Here is a 22,839-nt window from a genome sequence, read left to right on the forward strand (position 1 = left end):
CCGACCTCTGCAGCTCATCCAGAATGCAGCGGCTCGTCTGGTTTTCAACCTTCCTAAATTCTCCCACACCACTCCGCTCCTCCGCTCCCTTCACTGGCTTCCGGTAACTGCTAGAATCCACTTCAAGACACTGGTACTTGCTTACCGTGCTGCGAATGGATCTGGCCCTTCCTACATCCAGGACATGGTTAAACCGTACACCCCAGCGCGTGCACTACGCTCTGCATCAGCCAAACGACTCGTTGCGCCCTCGCTGCGAGGGGGACCCAAGTTCCCATCGGCGAAAACACGTAGGTTTGCTATCCTGGCTCCAAGATGGTGGAATGAGCTCCCCATTGACATCAGGACGGCAGATAGCTTGCACATCTTCCGGCGCAAACTGAAAACTCATCTCTTTCGACTCCACTTCGAGCGTTAGAACGATTAACGAAGCACTTTTATACTAATAAAGGACTGGATTACCTAAAGCCAGTTCAGTAGCACTTGAAATGTTTGGCTCTATGAAACCTGATATACTTATATGATTCTGTTTTCTTCAAGGTTGTGTCTTCCTGGTCGAATGTACTTATTGTAAGTCGCTTTGGACAAAAGCGTCAGCTAAATGCAATGTAATGTAATGTAATGTAATGCCTTGGATGGCCGTCTTCTCTGTAGGGTAACTCACCACACCCAACCTCTTCAGCTAAGTTTCCAGGACGGTCACACTGAGCTTCTCGTCTTTCATGTTTTTCGGTCCCCGGAACACCCAATTATTTTGGGGTACCCCTGGCTTACCCTACACAACCCCCACATAGACTGGTCCACTGGCAAGACTATTGCTTGGTGTAAGGGATGTTTAAGTACCTGTTTTCCGTCCAAATGTTCCCTGACTGCTCCTCCAGCTGTCCCTGTAATTCAAGACATGTCAGATCCTGATTACCCTGACATTTCCAAGGTCCCTCAGTGTTACCATGACCTTAAGGAGGTTTTTAACAAGGCCAGAGCCACCTCGCTGCCCCCTCATCGTGTGTACGATTGTGCTATAGACTTGTTACCAGGCTCTTCACCACCCAGGGGTCGTCTTTATTCCCTATCTGCTCCAGAGACACGGGCGATGAAGGAATATGTGGAGTCTTCACTTTCCGCTGGATTAATTAGACCTTCTTCCTCTCCCGCTGGAGCCGGATTTTTCTTTGTGGCAAAGAAGGACAAGTCACTTCGCCCCTGCATTGACTATCGAGGTTTGAACGACATTACCATCAAGAACAGGTATCCCCTTCCTCTTATGTCATCAGCTTTCGACCAGTTACAAGGTGCTAAGATCTTTACCAAGTTAGATCTTAGAAATGCTTATCATCTGGTGAAAATAAGGGAGGGGGATGAATGGAAAACTGCTTTTAACACCCCAAGTGGGCATTACGAGTATAGGCCTCACAAATGCCCCAGCTGTTTTTCAGACTTTGATCAATGATGTACTTCGAGACATGCTTAACATCTTCGTTTTCGTGTACCTGGATGACATCCTCATCTTCTCCCCTGACAAAACGACCCACAGAGATCATGTACGCCGTTCCTACAGCGTCTCCTGGACTACCACCTCTTTGTCAAGGCCGAGAAGTATGAGTTTGATGTTTCCACTGTTTCATTTTTGGGCTTTATTGTGTCAGTGGGCAATGTTTTGATGGATCCAGCTAAGGTTAATGATGTCTCTGAATGGCCTGTCCCTGCAAACCGCAAGCAAGTGCAGCGTTTTTTAGGGTTCGCCAACTTCTATAGGCGATTCATAAGAAACTATAGCACTGTTACTGCTCCATTGCATGCACTAACCTCCCCAAACACAAGGTTTCAGTGGACCTCTCAGTCGGACCAAGCCTTCCAGAGGCTCAAGAAGGCCTTCACAACGGCCCCTATACTGACCCTCCCGGACCCACGTCTGCAGTTTGTGGTGGAGGTGGACGCTTCAGACGTGGGGGTTGGTGCTGTGCTCTCCCAGCGCTCCAGAGAGGACAACAAGGTTCACCCATGTGCTGTCCTATTTTTTTTGCTCGTACTTGTGCTTGATAGAAGAAGCTTAATATTTAAAAGGTTTAAAAAAGGTATCAACAACATGTTGTTTATACCTTTTTTAAAAACCTTTTCTTTCCTCAATGTCCTGAAATAGCTGAATAATTTAATAGTTGAATGGTTTATAGCTGAAGGAGTTAGATATAAAATGTAAGTAGTAGTGAATGAATTTGTATTAAGAAGAGAAAAGAAAGTAAAAAGGCTTTGACAAGCAGCAGAATATTCTAACTGCAAACTTTTGAACTAACTTGATGGCGAGTTATCTGTCACCATGGCAACGACATTTGATGAAACCCCGTAATACGCTTAGATGTGTTGATGGCTGCATCGTTACCAAACCTGTGAAGTTTTGGGTCATTTGGAGCATTTTCACTACTGAAGTTATGAGAAAACCGCGTTTCATGGTGAGCATTGTGTTGCCATGGCAACGGCATTTGAAGAAATCTCAAAACTGTCTTCACGGCTGGACGGCTGAAGGGCAGGGGTTCCCAAAGTGGGGGTTGAGAGATGATTACAAAAAAAACAAAAAAAAGTATTACAAATTATAAAAGTATAATTTTTTTAATTATTATTATTATCCAGTGTGTCCCACAGAATTGTATTCTATTTCTAGGGCAGGGCTTCTTAAACTCCGGACCAAGGACCGGATCCGGACCGAACTGCAAATCAATCCGGACCGAACCCTGGGTCCCATTATAAAAAAAGAAAAAAAAATTATTAAAAAAAATCTGATTCTGATGTAAATTAAAGTGGACCTATCATGCTATATTGGAAAAAAATATATTGTAGGGCCATACCTATACAAATATAGGTCTGTGAAGTTTTTTGCTTAAAATACCGAACAGTTCACCCATTGTAGCCATGTCTCATACTGCTCATACCCCTCTTGTGCAGCCCTGTTAGAGAAACGCGGATTTTGGGTCCTTAGCTTGAAAAAAAAAGAGGAGGTGGAGCTAATGCCTGATCAGAATTCTACCGGAGATAAAGTTAAATTCTGTTGCAATAAAACGCCATTCTGTTCTTATCCACATCAAGGATTATTTCTGAAACAGTATGGATCTCAAATGCTTTTTCTCTTGCAGGTTTATCACAAGGTGAGTTCCTTTTTTGATTTCCTGCTTTTTAAACACATGTGCTCTGCAGTACAGGTTAGCTCTGAGTGTTAGTGAGGCTTGCTAATGTAAACAAAGACGAGATTACGTCCAAAACACGTTCAAAACGCGTCAGGCATTGTTTCTGATAGCAATTTTCTGTGGGTCCGCTGCCGATTTGACGTCAGATTGGCAGCAAATCTGTATCCGCTCGTTGTACCCCTGTTTTTAAGATTTGGGTACGGAGGAAAAGAGAGCGGGTTTTATTTTCTGACGCTGCGTGAGTTCCCCGACGCACCGGGGACACATATTTATGTATAAAAGACATCACAAAGTGCATTTTGCATGATAGGTCCCCTTTAATGTATATTGTCTTGTGTCTGACGCATTCTGAGAATGAACGTGCATATATTTACTTGTGTGCGCGAGTGTCACACACATTTAAGTTAACCACAAGTTTACCTTGACTTTCTAATGCTTCTAATGCCATTTTTGCCGAGGTTCAAGGCATTGGCTACAGACAAAGAGTGCCATTTCTCCCACTAGTTCAAGCCATGATACTGTATGTATGTATGTATGTATGTATTGAATGTCTGTGTGTATACAGGGGCACAGTTTACCGACAGGCAAGTGCTTGGACCAGAAGGGGGCCCCCAAATAAGGTAGATTAATCCAATCCAATCCAACTTTATTTATATAGCACTTTAAAACCTCCTGACTAAAGTACATGCATAGCGCTCCGAAACTGCTTCTTAATTTCAGTTTCGTTGCTCCGCTCCGGGGGTGTGTGGGGGGGGGGGACTTTACTGGCATTGATCCGGACCATTGACCTTGTATACAATTCACAAGTGGACCTTTAACAAAAAAGTTTGAGTACCCCTGTTCTAGGGGCACAGCACCCCAGCACCCCCCCCCCCATGCAAATGAGCCATAATCTCATTAAATATGCGCGTATTTTAATACATTTCAGGAACACAAATCTGTCTCTTCCTCTCTCCCGCAGACAGCTAATCGCTGTCAGACCGGACCATGGCTGTAAAGGACTAGGGGTGTGTAGTTCCCCCTCGACACATAGACTGATCCTTTTTTTTGTCCATGTCTGCTTAGAACTTTCGCGACTGCAAACATTTTTAAGCAAACAAACATTGACCATAGAGAGGCGAAGTCCCTCCCCTTCCGAAAGCCTCCATGGGACCCCGGAAGCGGAAAATTATACATTGAAGTCAATGGAGAGAGAAAGGTTATCTTTTGATCCCGTTTGAATTGTGCCACGAATGACACATATGATATTTGTCAATTTAAAAGAACATTTTGCAAGTCAAAAAAATAAAAATGTGTCGTAAAACTGTGAAGTTACACATTTTTTCGTGTGAAACCGCTCAGTGAACTACAGGTCTCTCGTCTCGCACAATACGCGTCACCAACATAAAGATGGCCGTCACGTTAGCACATTTCACCACATTCTTTCAGAATGAGAATAAAAGTATTTTACGAGGTGAAAATCACTACAAGTCTGGGCACGTTGAGAGCTGTACCTATATGAAAGGGGAGTTAGTCGGTTCTGTAAGAGCCAGCATGCGGGACCGGCTTTACAAGGTTTCGGTGAGTAATATGAGTGCAATGTGTAACGTTAATGTCAGCTAGCTAACATTAGCTAACAAGGTACACTAACGTGTTTTGTTTTAGCAACTAGTTTTCTCCTTAAGAACTTCGTGGTCTCTGTGTATGCTGTGGATAACATTAGTGTTCACCAGAACAAGGTACACTCCCGTGTTTTGTTTTAGTTGCTCTTCAGATTGAAGCGGACAGTTTTATATCGACTATACTGTATGTGTGATTTCCTTTGTGTCATTTGAGTTTATTTGCTGTGTGTAGATTCAAGGATTTTGGTTATCTTGTCAATTTGTTTGGTTATCTAGGCACAGCTGTGTGTGACTCCCTCTGGTACACTGGTATGTGTGTTCCTAATGTAGAGAGCATTGATTAATTAATAAACTACACACTGAGTCTAGATCCTGATCAAATCCTTTTTTTTTGTTGATCAAATGTTTTTCAAAATGTATTCATACACATTTAAAAAAATTAGGGCTGTCAGTCGATTAAAATATTTAATCGCGATTAATCGCATGATTGTCCATAGTTAATCTCGATTAATCGGAAATTAATCGCACATTTTGTATCTGTTCTAAATGTACCTTAGAGGAATATTTGTCACGTTTTTAATACTCTTATCAACATATGAGTGGACAAATATGCTTTATGCAAATGTTTATTATCATTTGAACAATGACAAATATTCTCATGAATATTAAACACAACAACCTCATAGGTCAGTGACCACCAACTGGCGGCCCGCGGGCCACATCCGGCCTGCCAGACATTCTCATCCGGCCCGCACGACGGGGGTGACTGTGGCGTTGGCGGAGCGGTTACTGCGTTCGCCCCCCACCCATTTTTTTTTTGTACAACGTCTCGTGAGTAAGGTGCAGTACCGGAGTCCAACAGATAGGCAGCAGCTGCAGGACAGTAGACTGCGTACTGCGAAACCTTCCCTGCCTTGAAGAAGACGTGATCCTTCGTTGTGAAGAGTCTGGTTAATGCGCTCCGCACCACAGCAGCAGCTCCGCCACGACAGAGTCCAACAGAGAGGCAGGAGCTGCGGGACAGTAGCCTAGAAGCAGGGTTGGGTTGTAACGGAATATATGTAACGGCGTTACGTAATAAGAATACAAAAATCAAGTAGGCTAACTGTATTCAGCTGGCGTTACATTTGAAAAACGAGTAATCTGATTACAGTTATTTTCGTAAACCTGAAGTGAATACATTTTGGAATACTTATTGGAATTATTGGTGGAAAAGTTTCCTCACAAAATGTAATATTCATTACCGGCAGAACTGTGTGCACACTGCACAGCGCTGCAGCATGTCTGTGAGCGAGAGAGAGATGCAGCGTGTCTGTGAGGCCCCGCCCCCGCACGCAGGTGAGAGAGAGATCTCTTTTAAAATATATTGAAAGTTAGAAACGGAGATGGTTGGATAAAATGTGCAAGATAACGTTTATGTAGCATTTCTTTATTGTCGAAATTATGACATTTCATAACGGGATCAAATCAAAGTGAATGGCCTGCTGCTGCTGAATGCATGGGGCAAGTGACTGGGAAAAGTTATTACATCGTTTCAGATAATAATAATGATAATTCATTCTATTTAGGGGCGCCTTTCAAAGCACCCAAGGACACCTTACAATTCATAACATATTCCAAGGAAAGGTTTTAAGACAGTACAAATAATGCAATCCCCCCCCCTTTCTGGGCTATATACAAATCGCTGGCCCGCGATAGTGTCTATTGGACACATTTTGGCCCTTGGACAAATGTAGTTGGTGATCCCTGGTCTAAGCCCTCTCTCCGCGGATGAACAGAGAATGGTGATGGATGAAGCTGGGAAGAGAGAAGAATAAAGAAAACAGATCAACTTTATTATCGGATATTACAAATTCAATTTCAAAACAAGTTGCCGCTCCTACAGTTTTCTAGTATGTAAAGATGATTTCACATGACTTACCATCCTTCTGTCTCCGTGAGGAGGGTGAGTCTTATGTTCTCAAGGAGAATCACCCATACTGGCACCAGGTCCAAGGGCAGCTGCACATCACAGACCGGAGTCTCTGCTATTTTGTTGTGTGGACCACGAAGGAGGCGATCATCATCCCCATCCCCAAAGACCCTGCATGGCATGGAAATCTCCTCCTGGAGAACTTCTACACTCAGCATATGCTCCCTGTGTTGGCCAGTAGAGAGGACATATAAACACACACACACACACATGATATTTAACTAATAAACAATAAATCCAATGTTGTTGGAAAAGTAATAATGCTGCATGTGTACGTTTTTGTTCAAATATAGCAAGTGTTATCGTGTTATGTGTTCCTGATATCGTGCAGCCCTAATATTAAGGCCTTATTGTCACATGCACAATAACTACAGTGCAGTTTTGGGCAATGAACATGTTAAGTCTCAGGCCCCTCTAAAATAAAGGATATTTAAGACATATAAATAAAGAATTACTTTTACTGAACTACTACATAACTGTATTACATGGTTATATAAATAGTTTATATGACAAGGCTAAGTAAAGTAATGCTAACTAACGTGCTCGCTACTTGTCGCTACTAGCTAGGTAGCTAACTTGACTATGCACATGAACATGCACAACATGTATATTACCTAGCTATGATATTACCTGATATGTCTGATCCAGCGACTCCTGGTCCTTTCATCAGACGGGAATCGATAGAAGGAGCAAGTGGTATGATCACTTTTATGACTACAACCTGGTACAAAGCACAAAGGCATCTTGTAAAAGTGAATTTATTTTTAGCGATCTATAATTTATTGGAGGGAATAAATCAGTTATGAGATCTTCTTCTTCTTCGCTTTAATTACGAGTCTTATTATAAATCACCGAGCATGCCTGTGACATCACTTACGCGACCCAGAATGGGATTTGGGATTTGTAGTCTTTGTAGTAGCGTATTTTTCATAGTCTTATATTTCAGCAGTTTTATGACAAAATGTGACTTTTTTGACATGGAAATGATTGTTTAAGATTGACAAACATCATATGTGTAGTTCGTGGCACAATTCAAACGGGATCAAAAGATACGTGTTCTCTCTCCATTGAATTCAATGTAAATGTTTCCCATGGTCCGGAAGTAGATGGGCGTGACTTCGCCTCTCCATACCGTTCACCAGCACCCTCCCCCCTCTGAGTGACAAGCTTACAGTTAGCTGTCTTTGTGTATTGAGAACAGTGATGGACGCTGCCACAATGGAACTCATATGAAATAAACAGCTGATTCCTCACACACACAGTAGCCTGTTGTTTGCATAAAATAGTGAGAAATATGCCTCTGGTTAACTTATTTTCTCCACAAAAGCTGGTGGGTTGAAAGCAATACGGGAGGTGAAAATAACTATATTGTAGAATACAGAAGAATTGTGATGCTGTGGCTTTATCTGAAACTGACAGCATAATTGCATTTATGGCCCGGGACACACATATTTTTTAGATATGTTTTAAACAAGTTTAAATAAAAGGGTGGAGTGTTTCTTGCTCTGCCAGGTAGGCTACAACAAGTGGGATTTATATTGTATTACTATACTGTAGCATATTGGTTTTGATTCCCACTGTCAAATCAAATCAAGTTTTATTTATATGTACTTATTGTAAGTCGCTTTGGATAAAAGTGTCAGCTAAATGTAATGTAATGTAATTTATATAGCACATTTATAAACGATTTTTTGTCGAGCCAAAGTGCTGTACATATAATAAAAATAGCCTACAGTAGAGATACTTTACAGCAAATACAACAGCACAGATTGTTCAGAATATCAGTATGAGAAAAACGACACCCACTGTCACGGATATAATCATATTCTGAATTGAATAAGATAAAGTACTTCAATAAAAATACAAAATAATGAATCTGTTTACATGTTTTACTGAACGAGCATACTGTACTGTGATCTGCATGCACTTATCAAACATTTAATTAAAGTTTTAAAAAATAGTGAGGGGGTCCAAAATCAACCAATGTGCTTTGTTTTGAACGTTCATCAGTATTATAATCAAAAAGAGAAATATGAACGTTAGTTTTTACTGAAATGATCAAATAAAGTCAACATCTCTCAGTCTTTACTGAGCTGTGTGGGGTTTGTTCAACTTTTAAAATATGCTTGAATGGTGATATACACAGTGATAGATGTTAAGGACTAACAAGTTTATAATAAATACATTTGTATTTATTTTAGGATCTTTTCATACAATCATACGTATTGGGATCATTTGTATTAATGTGGACCGGAGGGTGAGGGTGACGAGCATAAGTTTCACTTTCCTTTTTATTTCAATTTCATCCTTGGTAACGAAGAATTTGTTTCTCTGTTGTCCCCGTTCATAAAGCATAAAACAACACCACCAGAGCGCGGTGCAAAGTATCTAGATAGAATACGGCGCTGGGTTTACAATAGTTGTTGTTCTTATTATCAATGTAGTCCGCTGTATAGAAAACTGTAGTTTCCCCAGAGCAGCAGACGCATATTCATGACGTCCGCTGGCGCATCATAAATACGTCAATAGTGCAGTCGGATTCTCAAAGCACCGCAGTCTCTTCAACTAAATCCTTTTGAATTCTCCTATCCACTATTCATTAACCCTGAAAGGGTCTGTGGGCCATCATCGGTGTGACAAAGCTCACAGCATTCACACTAAATATAGAAAGGATGAAAGCTTGTGTTTTTCTGAAGGCTCACGCGCCACTACTGTTTGATGGATATCCCTGGGGAGCCTTTGGCAAGCAATGCTCTATTTGTGGTGAAGAGAAATGCAAGGTGTATAATGAGGTGCCAAGAGACTCATGATTCACACTCTAAGGCTTAAAGTAGAGCTCTCTTGAAGATATTTTCCCTATTTCAAAGGGCAGTGGAGAACCGTGTCTATCACAACTGGACCTTCTGTAGACACACACTCAAATGCGTAGTGCATGGACTGAGAAAGACAAACAAAATCAAAGTAACACTGTAATATTACAGATCAACAACACAGATACGATCCTCATTTATTAATTTTATTTACATTTTATAAAATGTTATTTATATAATTAAATCGATTTTTTTGTTGGTTTTATCTGAGTTTTTCAGGGTATTCTCTGAATACCTTGAAGGCCCTGACGGTTCACCACTGCCAAATGGTGAGAGAAGATGGCATTGAGTGCGCTTTAATAATAAATCAGATTAAGTCCTTTTGTAATAAAGTATGTGCTTTTAAAGCCATAGCCATAGTTGGAGGTGGTTCAAGAAAGAAAAAAGGCTTTATATGAGAAAAAAATCCATTGACAGAATTGATCTTCCATAATAAATCTGGCCTTTGAGTATAGATGCACGATTTACTTTAAATACAGCCATGGTCTTTTTTGTCCTGAATTTATAATGATTGACCTCTATTTAGAAATAGTACATTTAAACGGTTTCACTCACTAAATGAAGATAAAAACGCATTTACATTCACTACTGACTGGAATAGTGAAAAGGAAATGGATGACAAACCTAATAAAGTTACTCATTAACATCTCTGTCTTAAGGGCATGGAGCAGGGAGGGTGGTATTATGGGATGTCCTGCAACCTTTGCCCAGGAAGTCTCCTATTCTTTTCTTTAGGAGCTGAAGAGGAAGACGAAAACAGCAGTTTAAAGTCAGGTCTAGGAGAATTACTCTGTTGGTTATCATATTTTCTACAGGTAAGTCCTTTTAGACTTGTTTGTGTTGTTGTAGATTGTTTAAAATTAAGGGTTAATACTGTATGTGTTCCTCTGTGACAAAGGTTGGACATTATTTGGGTCTGTTGTTCTTATATGACCAGTGGTCAATTGAGATACAGCTACTTTGTGCGAACTGATATAACTTTAGCAGAAATATACAGTATTTACAGTGTATTTCCTCCTCTGGAATATGCTATGTTCAAAGTTAATAAGTAAGCAGTTCAAGACTATAATCATGAATATTGCTCTAGACCAGGCACGTTAACTACCAAACATCATGTGACAGTTTCTCTGTGAGAAGGCAGGGACTATTTAATGTCAATATTTTAGGTATGATTTTGGTTCAGGTGAAATTGTTTGTTAGAAAGTCCTTCCCAGAACCAAAAGAGCTGTGAGTATTGGCTGTTTAAAGGCACCTGTTAGCTAATATTACACAAACAATGATCATCACAGCACACTGGAGAGTGTTGGTTGCATATATTTTGGGGATTTAGTTCATCATTAAATGGTGATTACGACACTGGTGCTGTATCATTTTGTAGTGTCGAATCAAATCTTCTAGATTAAAATAGGATGAAAAGATAAAAACAATAATGTTTTGTTGTCGTAAGTTTTGTAAGGGATGGTGTGTCTTGTTGTTTAAAAGAATGAAAAATGAATAAACATATTGTTTAAAATTAAATAAATTAAAAAAAAGATAAAAACAATTGAGAAACAGATACCGTCTTACATTCCGATGTTGTTGGAAAGCTTTATGATAGTGGCAAAACAATAAAAAGTGTATTGGCCATGTCATTTGAAAAACGAAGTATGTCTTTCTCACTGCAAGTGTTGGGATGTCCCATCAGCCTTTACTTTAGGGATGGGTTCCTCCTTTTCAAAAAATGAACTGACAATCTCATATTTATGTACATTAAAAGTGATTTGGTTGCTGTTATTGCTACTTCCTTCCATAATTAATGCAATATTAGTGATAGGGGATGATATTACCTCCCCATTTGGCCTTGAAATGCATTCTCACTAATTGAGAAACAAGTCCTATTTTGGCAGATTTCCAGCTATGTTTTTCGTTGTTGATCTGAAGGGTATAACACGAAATGGGCTGGTCTCATAAAATGTTTCCATGGAACAGAAATGCATTCTCATGATGTTTCGAGGGAAGCTAAATTACTCTCGAAGACGGGTTGTTTTTTAGCAGTAGCCTATCACAAATTTGTTTCTAAACAAAGTCCACATAGGGAGGAGTTTGTAACGTTCATAACAATCGTCTACAGCAGGGGTGCCCAACCTTTTTTGAACCGAGAGCTACTTTTAAAGTTGCCAGTCTGCCGAGATCTACCAGTCCAAATAGAGAGGCGTAGCCATTACTGACAGCCTACTACAAGATACATACACACTTCTACTTGTATAAAACTGACCTTTGTACGATTAATACCTCATAAAATACTGCAGATCCTTTATCTTACCTCTTTCTAATCTACACACATACAAGTATTTAACTGAAGTTACACAACAGTGTTGTTGATACAGAGTTGGAGTTTATTCACACGTCACATACTACAGTGGGTAATGTTTTCAAGAAACATTGAACAGTGCTGCCACATATGACACAGGAAAGAAAGAAAAGACTCTGAACCCTTTCTTTGCCATTATATAAAAATAGTGTTGGTACAAAAGTATAAATTAGGCTTACTAATAAGACAACTCAGATCTGAAGCTACACAGGAATCTGCTGCCAAAGTGCAATAAAAAAGACAAAATTAATAGAATCAAACCCTTTTTTGTTGCATTTTAGTAGAGTATAAAAATAAATGCCTTTAAAATAGGATGCAAGCAACAGTTTCTTAACCTGAATTGATAATAGACTATAATCAATTTAAGTTTGCATTCTTATACCATTTTGTACAATAATTATAATGACTAAGTTCAAACAAACTAAAACTTACAGCTGATTAATAACGGTATCCAACTTGAGTTTTTATTATATCAAAAACCTGTTGAAATGCTTCTGTTATTTTTACTGTCCCCAAAAAGCGCGTCGCAGCCTCCAGGAATGCTTCTTTCACAACTTCGCCATCTTTGAAAGACTTCATGTGTTTCGCAAGAACGTGACTGACACGATAAGATGCTCTGGTAGCAGCCTTGCTCTTGTTGTTGGGCCTGGTGAAAATGGACTGCTGTGCATTTAGCTGTCCTTTCAGGCCCCTCCCCTTTTGGGAGCGTAGGGCAGAATTAGGAGGGAGTTCCGTCTCGTAGCGTTTGTGCACTGTTTTGAAAATGCCGCTCCTAAATTACCCTTCTTCGATAAAGCCACGATCGCATTGCAGCTGAGACAGATGGACTTTGAATTGGAATAGATACAAATAATCATCCTCCCACTCGGAGTGAAAATGATATATTTTGGGCTCTTTTGCTTCTGCCATAATTGCTGTCTTGTGTGTGTGGCGTGCGGACTGTCACTCCTGTTGAATTTGACACGGACAACGTCAGCGAAATACTCACTGCCCACCAGCCACGCCCCGACACATGGGGTCACGCCGGCCAATCACAAAGCTTTGATGCGTTCAAGTGCATTATTCTGGCACAGGAAGATTATGTTATAGGACATTAACGATAAAACAGAATATTGTTGTTCTATTTTTAGACACATCTCGCGATCGACTGGGAATCTTCCCGCGATCGACCGGTCGATCACGATCGACTGGTTGGGCACCCCTGGTCTACAGTCTACTTACACATGTGACTTTAGTGAAGTACAAACATACTTATTTAACCTAAACCATGATCTTTTACTGAACCTATCAACCTGTTTTTATTTAAATGTTTCTAACTAAGCGTACTAACGGCGACTGTAATCTGGGAGGATTGTAATTGAGAATGACGTTTTGCTGAATGGACGTGATTTTTAGGAGACAGGGTTACACAAAAGGGATTTCTGTACCCCCAAATTAACTGAATTAGTTTAAGCCTCTCCCAAAACCCTATCATGATCTTCAGTAATCACGTTATTTCTTCACGTTTTCCATCAGAAAGCAGAGATGGGCTTGTGGAGCTGCAGCCTCTTTGTGCTGTTCTGTGTTAGTGGAGCTTTCATCAGAGAGGTACATCTGGCTACTATATCTGATGTCGGGGGACACAAAGGCAGTCAGAGACATCTTTTGATGGAAGAAGATGACCCTTTCAGTAATGGTACTAAAATACAAAGTAAGTATTTCCAAAACGTTACCATCATGTAACTATTTACAACCAGGTGTGTTCAAGAACTTTGAACTCTATAACATTCAAGGTACAGGAAACAATTTGAAGTGTTAACGTAGATGCAATAAAGTTTGTTTCCTGCTGTGTTCCCAGGGACGGCTGATCCAGACGAGGGCACAAAGCCATTGGATTGGTCCTATATGGCCGCGGGCCTCGGCACAGCCCTCACTATCTCGCTCCTCATCGTGATGACCGTCAAGTTTCGTCTCTTCCATCGCTTCTTGGCCAGCTACAGACACTCTCTGCTCCAAGAAGCCGACGGGGTTAGCCAGTACGGTCAGGACGAGCTGCCCTACCCTCACAGTGTGATGGGTAGAATAAGAGAGGGGTCTGGGGGGGATCCGAGGGGTTTGGATGACGATGATGATGGCTTCATCGAGGATAACTATATCCAGGCCAGTGAGAAACACAGGGCAGAGAGGGAGAGAAAGGAGGAGGAGGAGGAGGAAGGGATAGAAGACAGCGACGATGATCTTCAGTTCACTATAGCATGATCGGATAGAGGGAGACTTCATCAGAAAAGCGGCTTTACTTCTCTGATAAAGGACTCTATAGAGAAGATTTTTGATTGAAAGTCAGAAGAATAGCTCTGATTCAGAACCTTCCTAGCTCTTGACCTTTTAAATTAATCTAGGGAAGCACTATGGCACAAGGAAAGTCATTTTGGGCCCTTATATTATCTTCTGACCTTCGAGGAGTACTGAGCCGAAAACTAATCAATGTCAAAACTGAATGAGCCCCAGTTGCCTCAAAACTTCCAAAGCGGCAATAACAATTGGACTTGTGTACAAAATCAGCACATTTTAATAGTATGATATGATGATAGTTATAACAAGAATGAACTAAATTGATGTTTTTGAAGGATGTTACTGCCTTTCTTTGAGTTAATTTGAGTAGTTGTATCCAAAGGCTGGGTGCAGGATTCAGTGAAGCAAAAAAGAAGAGATGATATGCACAGTGTAATATATAACATAAACCTTTATTGTACTGGGACAGGCATTGTTTTGACTGCACTGGGTCTACCTTGTTCATCTTTTCATATACTATATACGTTGCCCTTTGTTGTGCAAGCTATTCCTAAAACGATCTGGTAAATCAAAATGTTACCTTTAAATTAATCTCCATTTATTTTCCTTGTATGCAGAGATAAAGTCCCAATTCAAGCTGAAAATTGTAATTCTTTGAAAATAAATGTATTGTTTGTATATCCTTTTCCAAACAGTTGGAAGCTGCTGTTTGTACTCTGCTTATTAGTAATTGTAATACCACCTGCGAATCACTTGTAGTGTTGTTAGTCATCTTTTATTCATATTGAAATTAGGTGGGTGGTTGATTATATGTTGGCAACGAATTAACAAAAAAGAGGTAAAACAACTTGACACTTTTTCATTAGATGTATGTGCAGAAAGTTACAGATTTAATTTGATTAGTATCCAATCTGTGTGGTAGGCAGGAACCTGCATTCATGTAAAATAGCAACAAATATTTCAACGAATTTCTATGTACAGTGTTCATCAATGATTACAAATCATTTACTGTATGAATATATTATTTACAATTCCAATGCGTATTCATTCATTGACTCATGAACCGTGAATTGTAATATGTCTGTTGTCAAATTAAGTAGGCTATTAGTATTCACTAAATGATTGATCCAGTTACTGTATTTCAAACTAAGAACATCAGTTTTCAGTATACTTTTAGTTTGTGCCATATGAAACACAATATTGTACCATTGTAGAATCGATCATCACTGCACAAAAAGAACATGCATTGTGCAATTTTGAACAATAAATCAAAATGAGTTTAAAATAACAAATTGAAAGCGTGTTATTTCAGTGGGCCATTAATCCATAATGAGCCACGGTACAATAGTTAGCATTAGATGGACATGTGGTTCCACCGGTTGGGGTCTTAAAGATGATTTTGGCGCAGAGGACGCTATGTGGACGAAAGAGAGCAGAAAAACTAGTTATTAAATCAAAAAGACTACCTGCTGACATTAATGCAAACATCCAGCATAGCAGCTATGCTATGCTTACATTAACTAGCTTGGTTAGAAGGGAATGTTAGATGTGGTTTATTTATTGGAAATGATACAGAACATCAAAGTCTCGGGCAGCTCTTCTAAGCTAACAATAGGTTAATGCAATGGTTTTCATCAAAACATCAAGATGCACCGCTCACCAGATGTTAATATTGACACAGGCGCCAGGTCAGCTGACAGTCAGGACAGAACAGACTTCTGAACATGTGCTCTCATTCCCCACTGAGAGCTACAATTGAAGAGTGCATACAAAGTCACACTTGCCACAACTAGAAAATAAAAGTTTTGAATCTCTGTTGTAAAACCTAAAAAATAAAATGCTTTCAAATCATAGACAGTCTTTCATTTCTAGATTGAAAAAAATACCCCCTACAACCTAAACAATATTTCCAACTAGACCAACATTATATAATAGTATAAGGTGAATTATGACTCTTTTTAATATGAGGAATTTTAGGATCCTTTGTGGTTTTTCATTTGTAAAACTTTAATCAAGCAGAGAATAGCAGTACAAAATATAAGTGGAACATGCAGTACCAGCAAGAGAAACACACTGTGCTTTTCCAGTTGGTCGGTATAGCCCTGAAAAAATAACACGAAGCCAGAAATCTTTTTCACGGCAGGCATCTCAACAGTTGTGAGATTTGAGTCAATTGTAGAAAAACATACAGAGAATCCAACACAGAAATAGTTGTTTATTTGATTGAACACCTTACTGACTCTTTATTTTCATGTACTCATGTAATCATGTTTCAAACGTTTTCCTCAAAATGTAGCCATTCTTTAAAGCATGGAGTGCTGCAGCTTATTTGGAGGTATACTTTTAATGATCAAAATTACAATATTGTATGCCAAAGGAAAAGGACTGAATTGATTTAGGGCTAAATAGAACGAAATAATCCTTAATGTATTTCTTTATTTAGTTGTTTGAAAGCCCGCAGGACAAATGTATTCTGATCAGTCCTTTCAAAGGAACTAAAACAGTTTTTATTTTTGAGTGATTTTGCCCATTAGTCCTTCAGATAAGGCTGGTCCTGCTGGAGGATGTCTCTCTCCTGGCCGGGCCTCCTGAGACGCTGAACACCCTGACAGTCCGATTTCCCAGCACCCTCGCTCTGTTCATCCTCATCATCATCCTCCTCCTCTGCTCCCTTCTTCTTTCAATGTATAACACCACGTTGTAGGCGACCACAGCTAAAACCATGCCCGCCCCGGCAGCCATCAACACCAGACTGGACACAAACATCTCCTTGCTGTCGTGACTTTGGCTGCCAATTGTTGCCATGCAGAGAAGCACCGTCCCACAAATCATCACTGCCAGCCCCACGGCCAACATCAGCGCGGGGTCGGCCCTCCCCCCGCTCTTCAGCTGGTCGATCCGACGCCAGCTGTGCACACAGTTCATGTCCTGGATGGCAGAACTGAGAAGAAGCTTGAGAAGAACAGCCAGAGCCAGGAGGCAGAGGGTAGTGCCCACCCAGAGGCGCCATTCCCCGGACAGGCTGGTGGTGGTGGAGAGGAGGCCAATGCCACCCAGCCCCAGCCCCATTATAAGGGCCACAGAGGCAAGGTAGCACAGTAAGGATCGACGGGGCTCTCTGAACCACCACAGCTCCACTTGATCTTCCAGGACACGCCGCTGCATCAGTGTGGGGTCGAGGTAGAGAGCTGGGGGGTGACGGATGATGTGGCGGGGCTGGTAGAAGGACTGCATGCTAGGTATGGATGATTTCAAGCTGTAAAAAGAACATGACACCTTGTTTTATATAACTGTTCTCTGGCTTCTGTGGAGACTCACTTGGTGTTAGATGAGTGACATCTCCCGCTTTCCTCCATCTGCCTCCCATCATGCAACCTTTGTCAAAGCATTACAATAGTGCCTTCAGAAAATGCTCAAGTAGTTTGTCCTTCTTGCTTCATTCTGTAAAGAACATGATTTTCATGAAGAAATAATCCAGCTCCAATGGTGAGGGGGTGAATCTTATTTGATCAAGCTCCTGTCAGGGATGGCCTTCTTCTCAGAGTAGATGGAAGAATGATCCTGACGATAAGGACCCCCAGCCTTGACCTCCACTGTGTAATACTCACTCTGTGAAGAGAGGTAATGATGGTGTTGACACTCAGGCTTGGTGCAGTGAATGTACCAGGTCCACATGTCTTCTTACGATCAACAGTCACTGTACTAACGTCACAGATTTATAATCTTTGCCCTCTTTTCCTCAGTACCAGGCAGGACAGAGGACCCCCCCCCCCCCCTACTCCTCTCATCAGACGGGGACACCATCTTGACTGGTTAACTGGGGAAAAAGACGGGTCACAATAGCAGTGTTGGATCATGGTTTGGACAGAGATTGGCGACATTGTCCCGCATTCCCCCGCACAGACAATGGTCTGACCGGAGAACACAATGACTGTGCTGCTTTAGGCGGGTGGGGGGGGGGGGGGGGGGGGATGGGTGTTGCGTTGCTGCTGTGGAAGGCTGAGTGATGTCAGTGTGTACTGATAATGGGGTTTCTGTGATTGTAAGGATAGCGTCATCCACACACTACGCTGAGCCTCTTAGATAGGCCACAACGAACGCTGCCTCTTCTCAATGAGACGTTCACTGACACAAGCCTGCTGATCGTTGTCTTTCAGTAATACACCTGAAAATGTTCCGCTAAAACACGTTGCTTGAATTTAAAAGATTGACATTTTGGGAAATAGACTTTATTTGCTTTCTGTTGTGGCTTCTGGAGTTAGACAAGAGGGTTGATACTACTACTAGGACTGTAGCCGCTTCAGTATTTTTTTCAATAGCTAACACATTAAGATGACTCTTAAAGAGGAAATATTGAGAACTAACACTAAAGGAGCAAAGCTGTGCCCTAGATCTGCAACCAGAAGCACATGATCAGCCTCACACGTTATTAACCCTAAACCTAACCCTGCTTGAGTACTTCCATTTTAGGCTACTCCATACTTCTATGCCACTACAATTTGGAGGCCATAAATGTTTTATTACCCTACATTTATTAAACAAGATTGATCAGTAGTTACTTTGCAGGTTCATATAATTGATGCAAAACATAAATGAATATCTGGCAGTTTAAAAGGTAATTGAAGTTAGCTCACACTTTACCAGATGTAAATTTAAAAAAGATGTACACATTAATGGATCGATTATTATAATCCAGTGATACATATTTCTACGAAAATGGCCATTTTGCACATGGGTACTTCTAGTTGTGGTACTTTAAGTATATTTTGATGCTATTACCTTTGTCATTTTGTAAAAGTATTTCTACACTGTAGTGTTACTGCTTTTACTTTCATCTGAGTACTTCTTTCACCTCTTTTTCTTGAAGAGTTTGGTCTACATGTGCTCTTTATGACTAAAATGAGATAACTTCTGTTAACTGATAACTTATACAAAAATGAATTGATATTCAAAATACTCTAATACAAACCAGTTGATGAAGCGAGCTGCAAAGACTCTCAGGTGCTTACATTAATTGTTCAAGGAATCTGGGTGTGACCCTAGATAACAACCTGTCCTTCACTGCAAACATCGCTGCTACAACCCGTTGCTGCAGATACACGCTTTACAACATCAGGAAGATACGTCCCCAGCTGACTCAGAAAGCGACTCAGGTTCAGGTTCTGGTCCAGGCTCTCGTCATCTCACGCCTAGACTACTGCAACTCCCTCCTGGCTGGTCTACCTGCATGTGCCATCCGACCTCTGCAGCTCATCCAGAATGCAGCGGCTCGTCTAGTTTTCAACCTTCCTAAATTCTCCCACACCACTCCGCTCCTCCGCTCCCTTCACTGGCTTCCGGTAACTGCTAGAATCCACTTCAAGACACTGGTACTTGCTTACCATGCTGCGAATGGATCTAGCCCTTCCTACATCCAGGACATGGTTAAACCGTACACCCCAGCGCGTGCACTACGCTCTGCATCAGCCAAACGACTCGTTGCGCCCTCGCTGCGAGGGGGACCCAAGTTCCCATCGGCGAAAACACGTGGGTTTGCTGTCCTGGCTCCAAGATGGTGGAATGAGCTCGCCATTGACATCAGGACGGCAGATAGCTTGCACATCTTCCAGCGCAAACTGAAAACTCATCTCTTTCGACTCCACTTCGAGCGTTAGAACTATTAACGAAGCACTTTTATACTAATAAAGGACTGGCTTACCTAAAGCCAGTTGAGTAGCACTTGAAATGTTTGGCTCTATGAAACCTGATGTACTTTTATGATTCTGTTTTCTTCAAGGTTGTGTCTTCCTGGTCGAATGTACTTATTGTAAGTCGCTTTGGATAAAAGCGTCAGCTAAATGCAATGTAATGTAATGTAATGTTCACTCACCACAGGCGTAAGCACTTTAAAAAGCAAAAGGTGAGTGTGCCAGGTTTTTTTGGCACACTCACGGTTATGCACTTAAATCTATTTATATTACGTTCTGTTCTGATTGCAGTGCAAACTGTGTGGGGAGAGAGAAAACATTTCCAGCAGTTTGCAGTTACTGGTTTTGTGTTTGTATAATATATTTTTGTACTTTCAATCAAAAAATGGAAAAAAACAAAATGTATAAAAGGAAGGTATGTTTAAGATTACACTTAGAAGTCTGTAACTGCTCCAAGAGTTGACATTTCTTGTAAAACTTTAAAAGATTTGAAGCTAATGTACTTGCAGGATTTGTGCTGATCTGAATTTGTATCCTCATTATTATTTGATTGTACTAAATGTAAGTCTCTCTGGATAAAAGCATCAGCTTCATTAAATGAAATGCAAAGAAAAGGATGGTATGAACCATGTGAGGGCCAAATTACGGTGACTAAACCTTTTTTTTTAAAGTAAATCTTTGTATAATTCCTGTGTTTGGCTGTGTGAATTGTGCTTTTGACAAAATTAGCACTCCTAAAAAATCCATCGTGCTGTGATAGATTTACCCCCCGGGGTCTAGACACTGGTGGTGGTGAAGATCTGAAGGGAAATACACATCTGGAGTGATGAGGGTTCTTCTGGGCTTGGCCTGGCCCTGGAGCTGATGAACTGGAGTTGAAGGAGGTGGAGGAGGTCTGCATCGATTCTCCTGAACGATGCTGACAGGGGAGAAAAGAGCAGATTTAAACGTTTGCCGGATGTGCTGTGATTGGCTTGTGGGAGATGAGACGGGTCCGATTGGTTTAGCTGGGGGTCTGTTGCTTTCGCCCTTGCTTATTGAAAGAAAGGGCGAGTGAGTGAGAGAGGATTTGTGAATGAGAGTTGTAGGAGCAAACACAATTGTGGTGGCTTAAAGCCCACCTCTGCTCCGCGCCGTCCTTTAGATGAGCCTGGTCAGATTGATAAAAGAGGGAGTTCAACACACCGGCATAAAAGTTATAACAATAATCTGATTTTAATGGTAAAAAACACCAATACAAGTTTACAGAGTACTCCGGACTCCCAGTTCTACTGCTGTGCGATACAGGTATCGGGACCAGCCAGTCAGAAACAGGGGGCATTTTGCATGAAGAAACAACAGTATATATGGATATATTTTGAGGTGGACAGCCACTTCTTATCTTCCACCGGACCCAACTCCTTTAATTTTCCAGGGAAGGTTTCACACAAACTATTCTTTTAAAACAATCAAACATTGTACACAGATATATTGGTGCTTGGGATTATTCCCAGCAAGGAACCTTGAAAAAAGAACATGTGTGTGTGTTAGTGAGGGAAAGTGTGTGTGTGTGTGTGTGTGTGTGTGTGTGTGTGTGTGTGTGTGTGTGTGTGTGTGTGTGTGTGTGTGTGTGTGTGTGTGTGTGTGTGTGTGTGTGTGTGTGTGTGTGTGTGTGTGTGTGTGTGTGTGTGTGTGTGCATGCTGATAAGCAGAGGCATATGTGTGTGTGTTGCTGACATCTGGGTTAAGGAGTTTATGTGTGTGTGCTGCATGGAGACAGGAGGTGTATGTGTGTGTGTCAGGGTCTCTGGGTCATGGAGTGTAAGTAAGAAGGTTTTAGATATATAGGATTACTTTAAACAGTCCCAAATAATACATGTTCACTTCAATACAGTTCAAGATAATACCTGTTTACTTTAATACAGTTTAGAACAATATCTGGGTGCTTTAGAGTGTAGGAGACATTCTTCCTGAAAGACCTTGCGCTGACCATCATTTAATAACTTAAAACTCCAAGAAGTCCCTGCAACCAGCTAACTGAGATACATGTCAAACATTGGCCTTTACAACTGTGGTTATGCAGATTGTTTTACCCTCAGACAGAGCTGGGTTGATACCTTAGTTTGTTTCTGGCAAATTACGCTTAAGCTTCATCGTTCAAACTTAGAGGTTATCTTGCCTGGCTGCCCTTATCTCCAGTCGTTGTGCTAAGCTAATATCTCAAACCTGTTAGCCTTAATGTTAAATCATTTAATATTTGGAAAGTCACAAAATGTCATAGAATTCCTTTCATAACTAAACTTGACTTGACATGACTACACTCTAAAAACAAATGCCTTGGCTCAACAAAGAAAATCAACACAACAGTTTGCATCGATTGAGTTAAGACAACTTCTAATGAAATTGTCTTAAAGCAACAAAGTTATTTGAGTTAGGGGAGAAGGCTTTTCCTCTACAATCAGAGGTGTTTTTAATTACCACTTAATTGGTAGCATAAACACAAGTTTTGAAGTTGATTACTCAAAAGATGAAGTTGTTCCGACTAGTTTTACCACATGACTTAAAAGGAATTTTAAGTTGTATGTACTTCATTACCATCATTGTGAACACACGTTTTTAAGTTGACAACCATTTATAAATTAAGTTGCTCCAAATAATAATAATAATGTAATGTAAATATATTGTATTCAATAGTTTTTTTTTCTTAGCTTGTTCATGTTTTTGCCTTTAAAGAAAGAAATTAATTGATTCCACAACAAAAATATTAGGCAATTCACTTTTTATTTTGAACTGCAGTTGTTTATTTCAACGCATGTTTCAATCAGGAGAGACTTCATATTGTTTGAACATTTATTGACACATGCCACATGATAAGGTGCATGAACACCTGAAATCACAGCTGACTGCAGGAGAGAGGAGAACCATTTTATAGT

General features: G+C 40.7%; 2 protein-coding genes across 2 annotated transcripts; one reads left to right on the forward strand and one right to left on the reverse strand.

The window, feature by feature from the left end:
- The first annotated feature begins 901 nt into the window (after positions 1-901).
- LOC117545625 lies at positions 902-15,532 on the forward strand. Its single transcript, XM_034215478.1, has 5 exons — positions 902-1,248; positions 1,822-1,993; positions 10,279-10,434; positions 13,485-13,659; positions 13,807-15,532. The coding sequence occupies exons 1-5, from the start codon at positions 902-904 to the stop codon at positions 14,205-14,207; spliced, it is 1,251 nt and encodes a 416-aa protein (XP_034071369.1). The 3' UTR covers positions 14,208-15,532.
- A 697-nt stretch (positions 15,533-16,229) lies between these two features.
- tmem125b (transmembrane protein 125b) lies at positions 16,230-17,820 on the reverse strand. The gene has a single exon (XM_034215505.1). It carries the CDS (start codon positions 17,472-17,474, stop codon positions 16,779-16,781), a length of 696 nt encoding a protein of 231 aa, XP_034071396.1. The 5' UTR covers positions 17,475-17,820; the 3' UTR covers positions 16,230-16,778.
- Positions 17,821-22,839: the final 5,019 nt, after the last annotated feature.

This window comes from Gymnodraco acuticeps, unplaced genomic scaffold (genome assembly GCF_902827175.1).
Source record: "Gymnodraco acuticeps unplaced genomic scaffold, fGymAcu1.1, whole genome shotgun sequence".
Classification (NCBI taxonomy): domain Eukaryota; kingdom Metazoa; phylum Chordata; class Actinopteri; order Perciformes; family Bathydraconidae; genus Gymnodraco; species Gymnodraco acuticeps.

Bases quoted from the DNA above. Each gene is read 5' to 3' on its own strand.
- LOC117545625 (XM_034215478.1), top strand. From the start codon at position 902: ATGTCAGATCCTGATTACCCTGACATTTCCAAGGTCCCTCAGTGTTAC. The intron at 1,994-10,278 runs GTTCACCCATGT...CTCTGTCTTAAG, and splicing joins GCTCCAGAGAGGACAACAAG to GGCATGGAGCAGGGAGGGTG. The intron at 10,435-13,484 runs GTAAGTCCTTTT...GTTTTCCATCAG, and splicing joins GGTTATCATATTTTCTACAG to AAAGCAGAGATGGGCTTGTG.
- tmem125b (XM_034215505.1), bottom strand. From the start codon at position 17,474: ATGCAGTCCTTCTACCAGCCCCGCCACATCATCCGTCACCCCCCAGCT.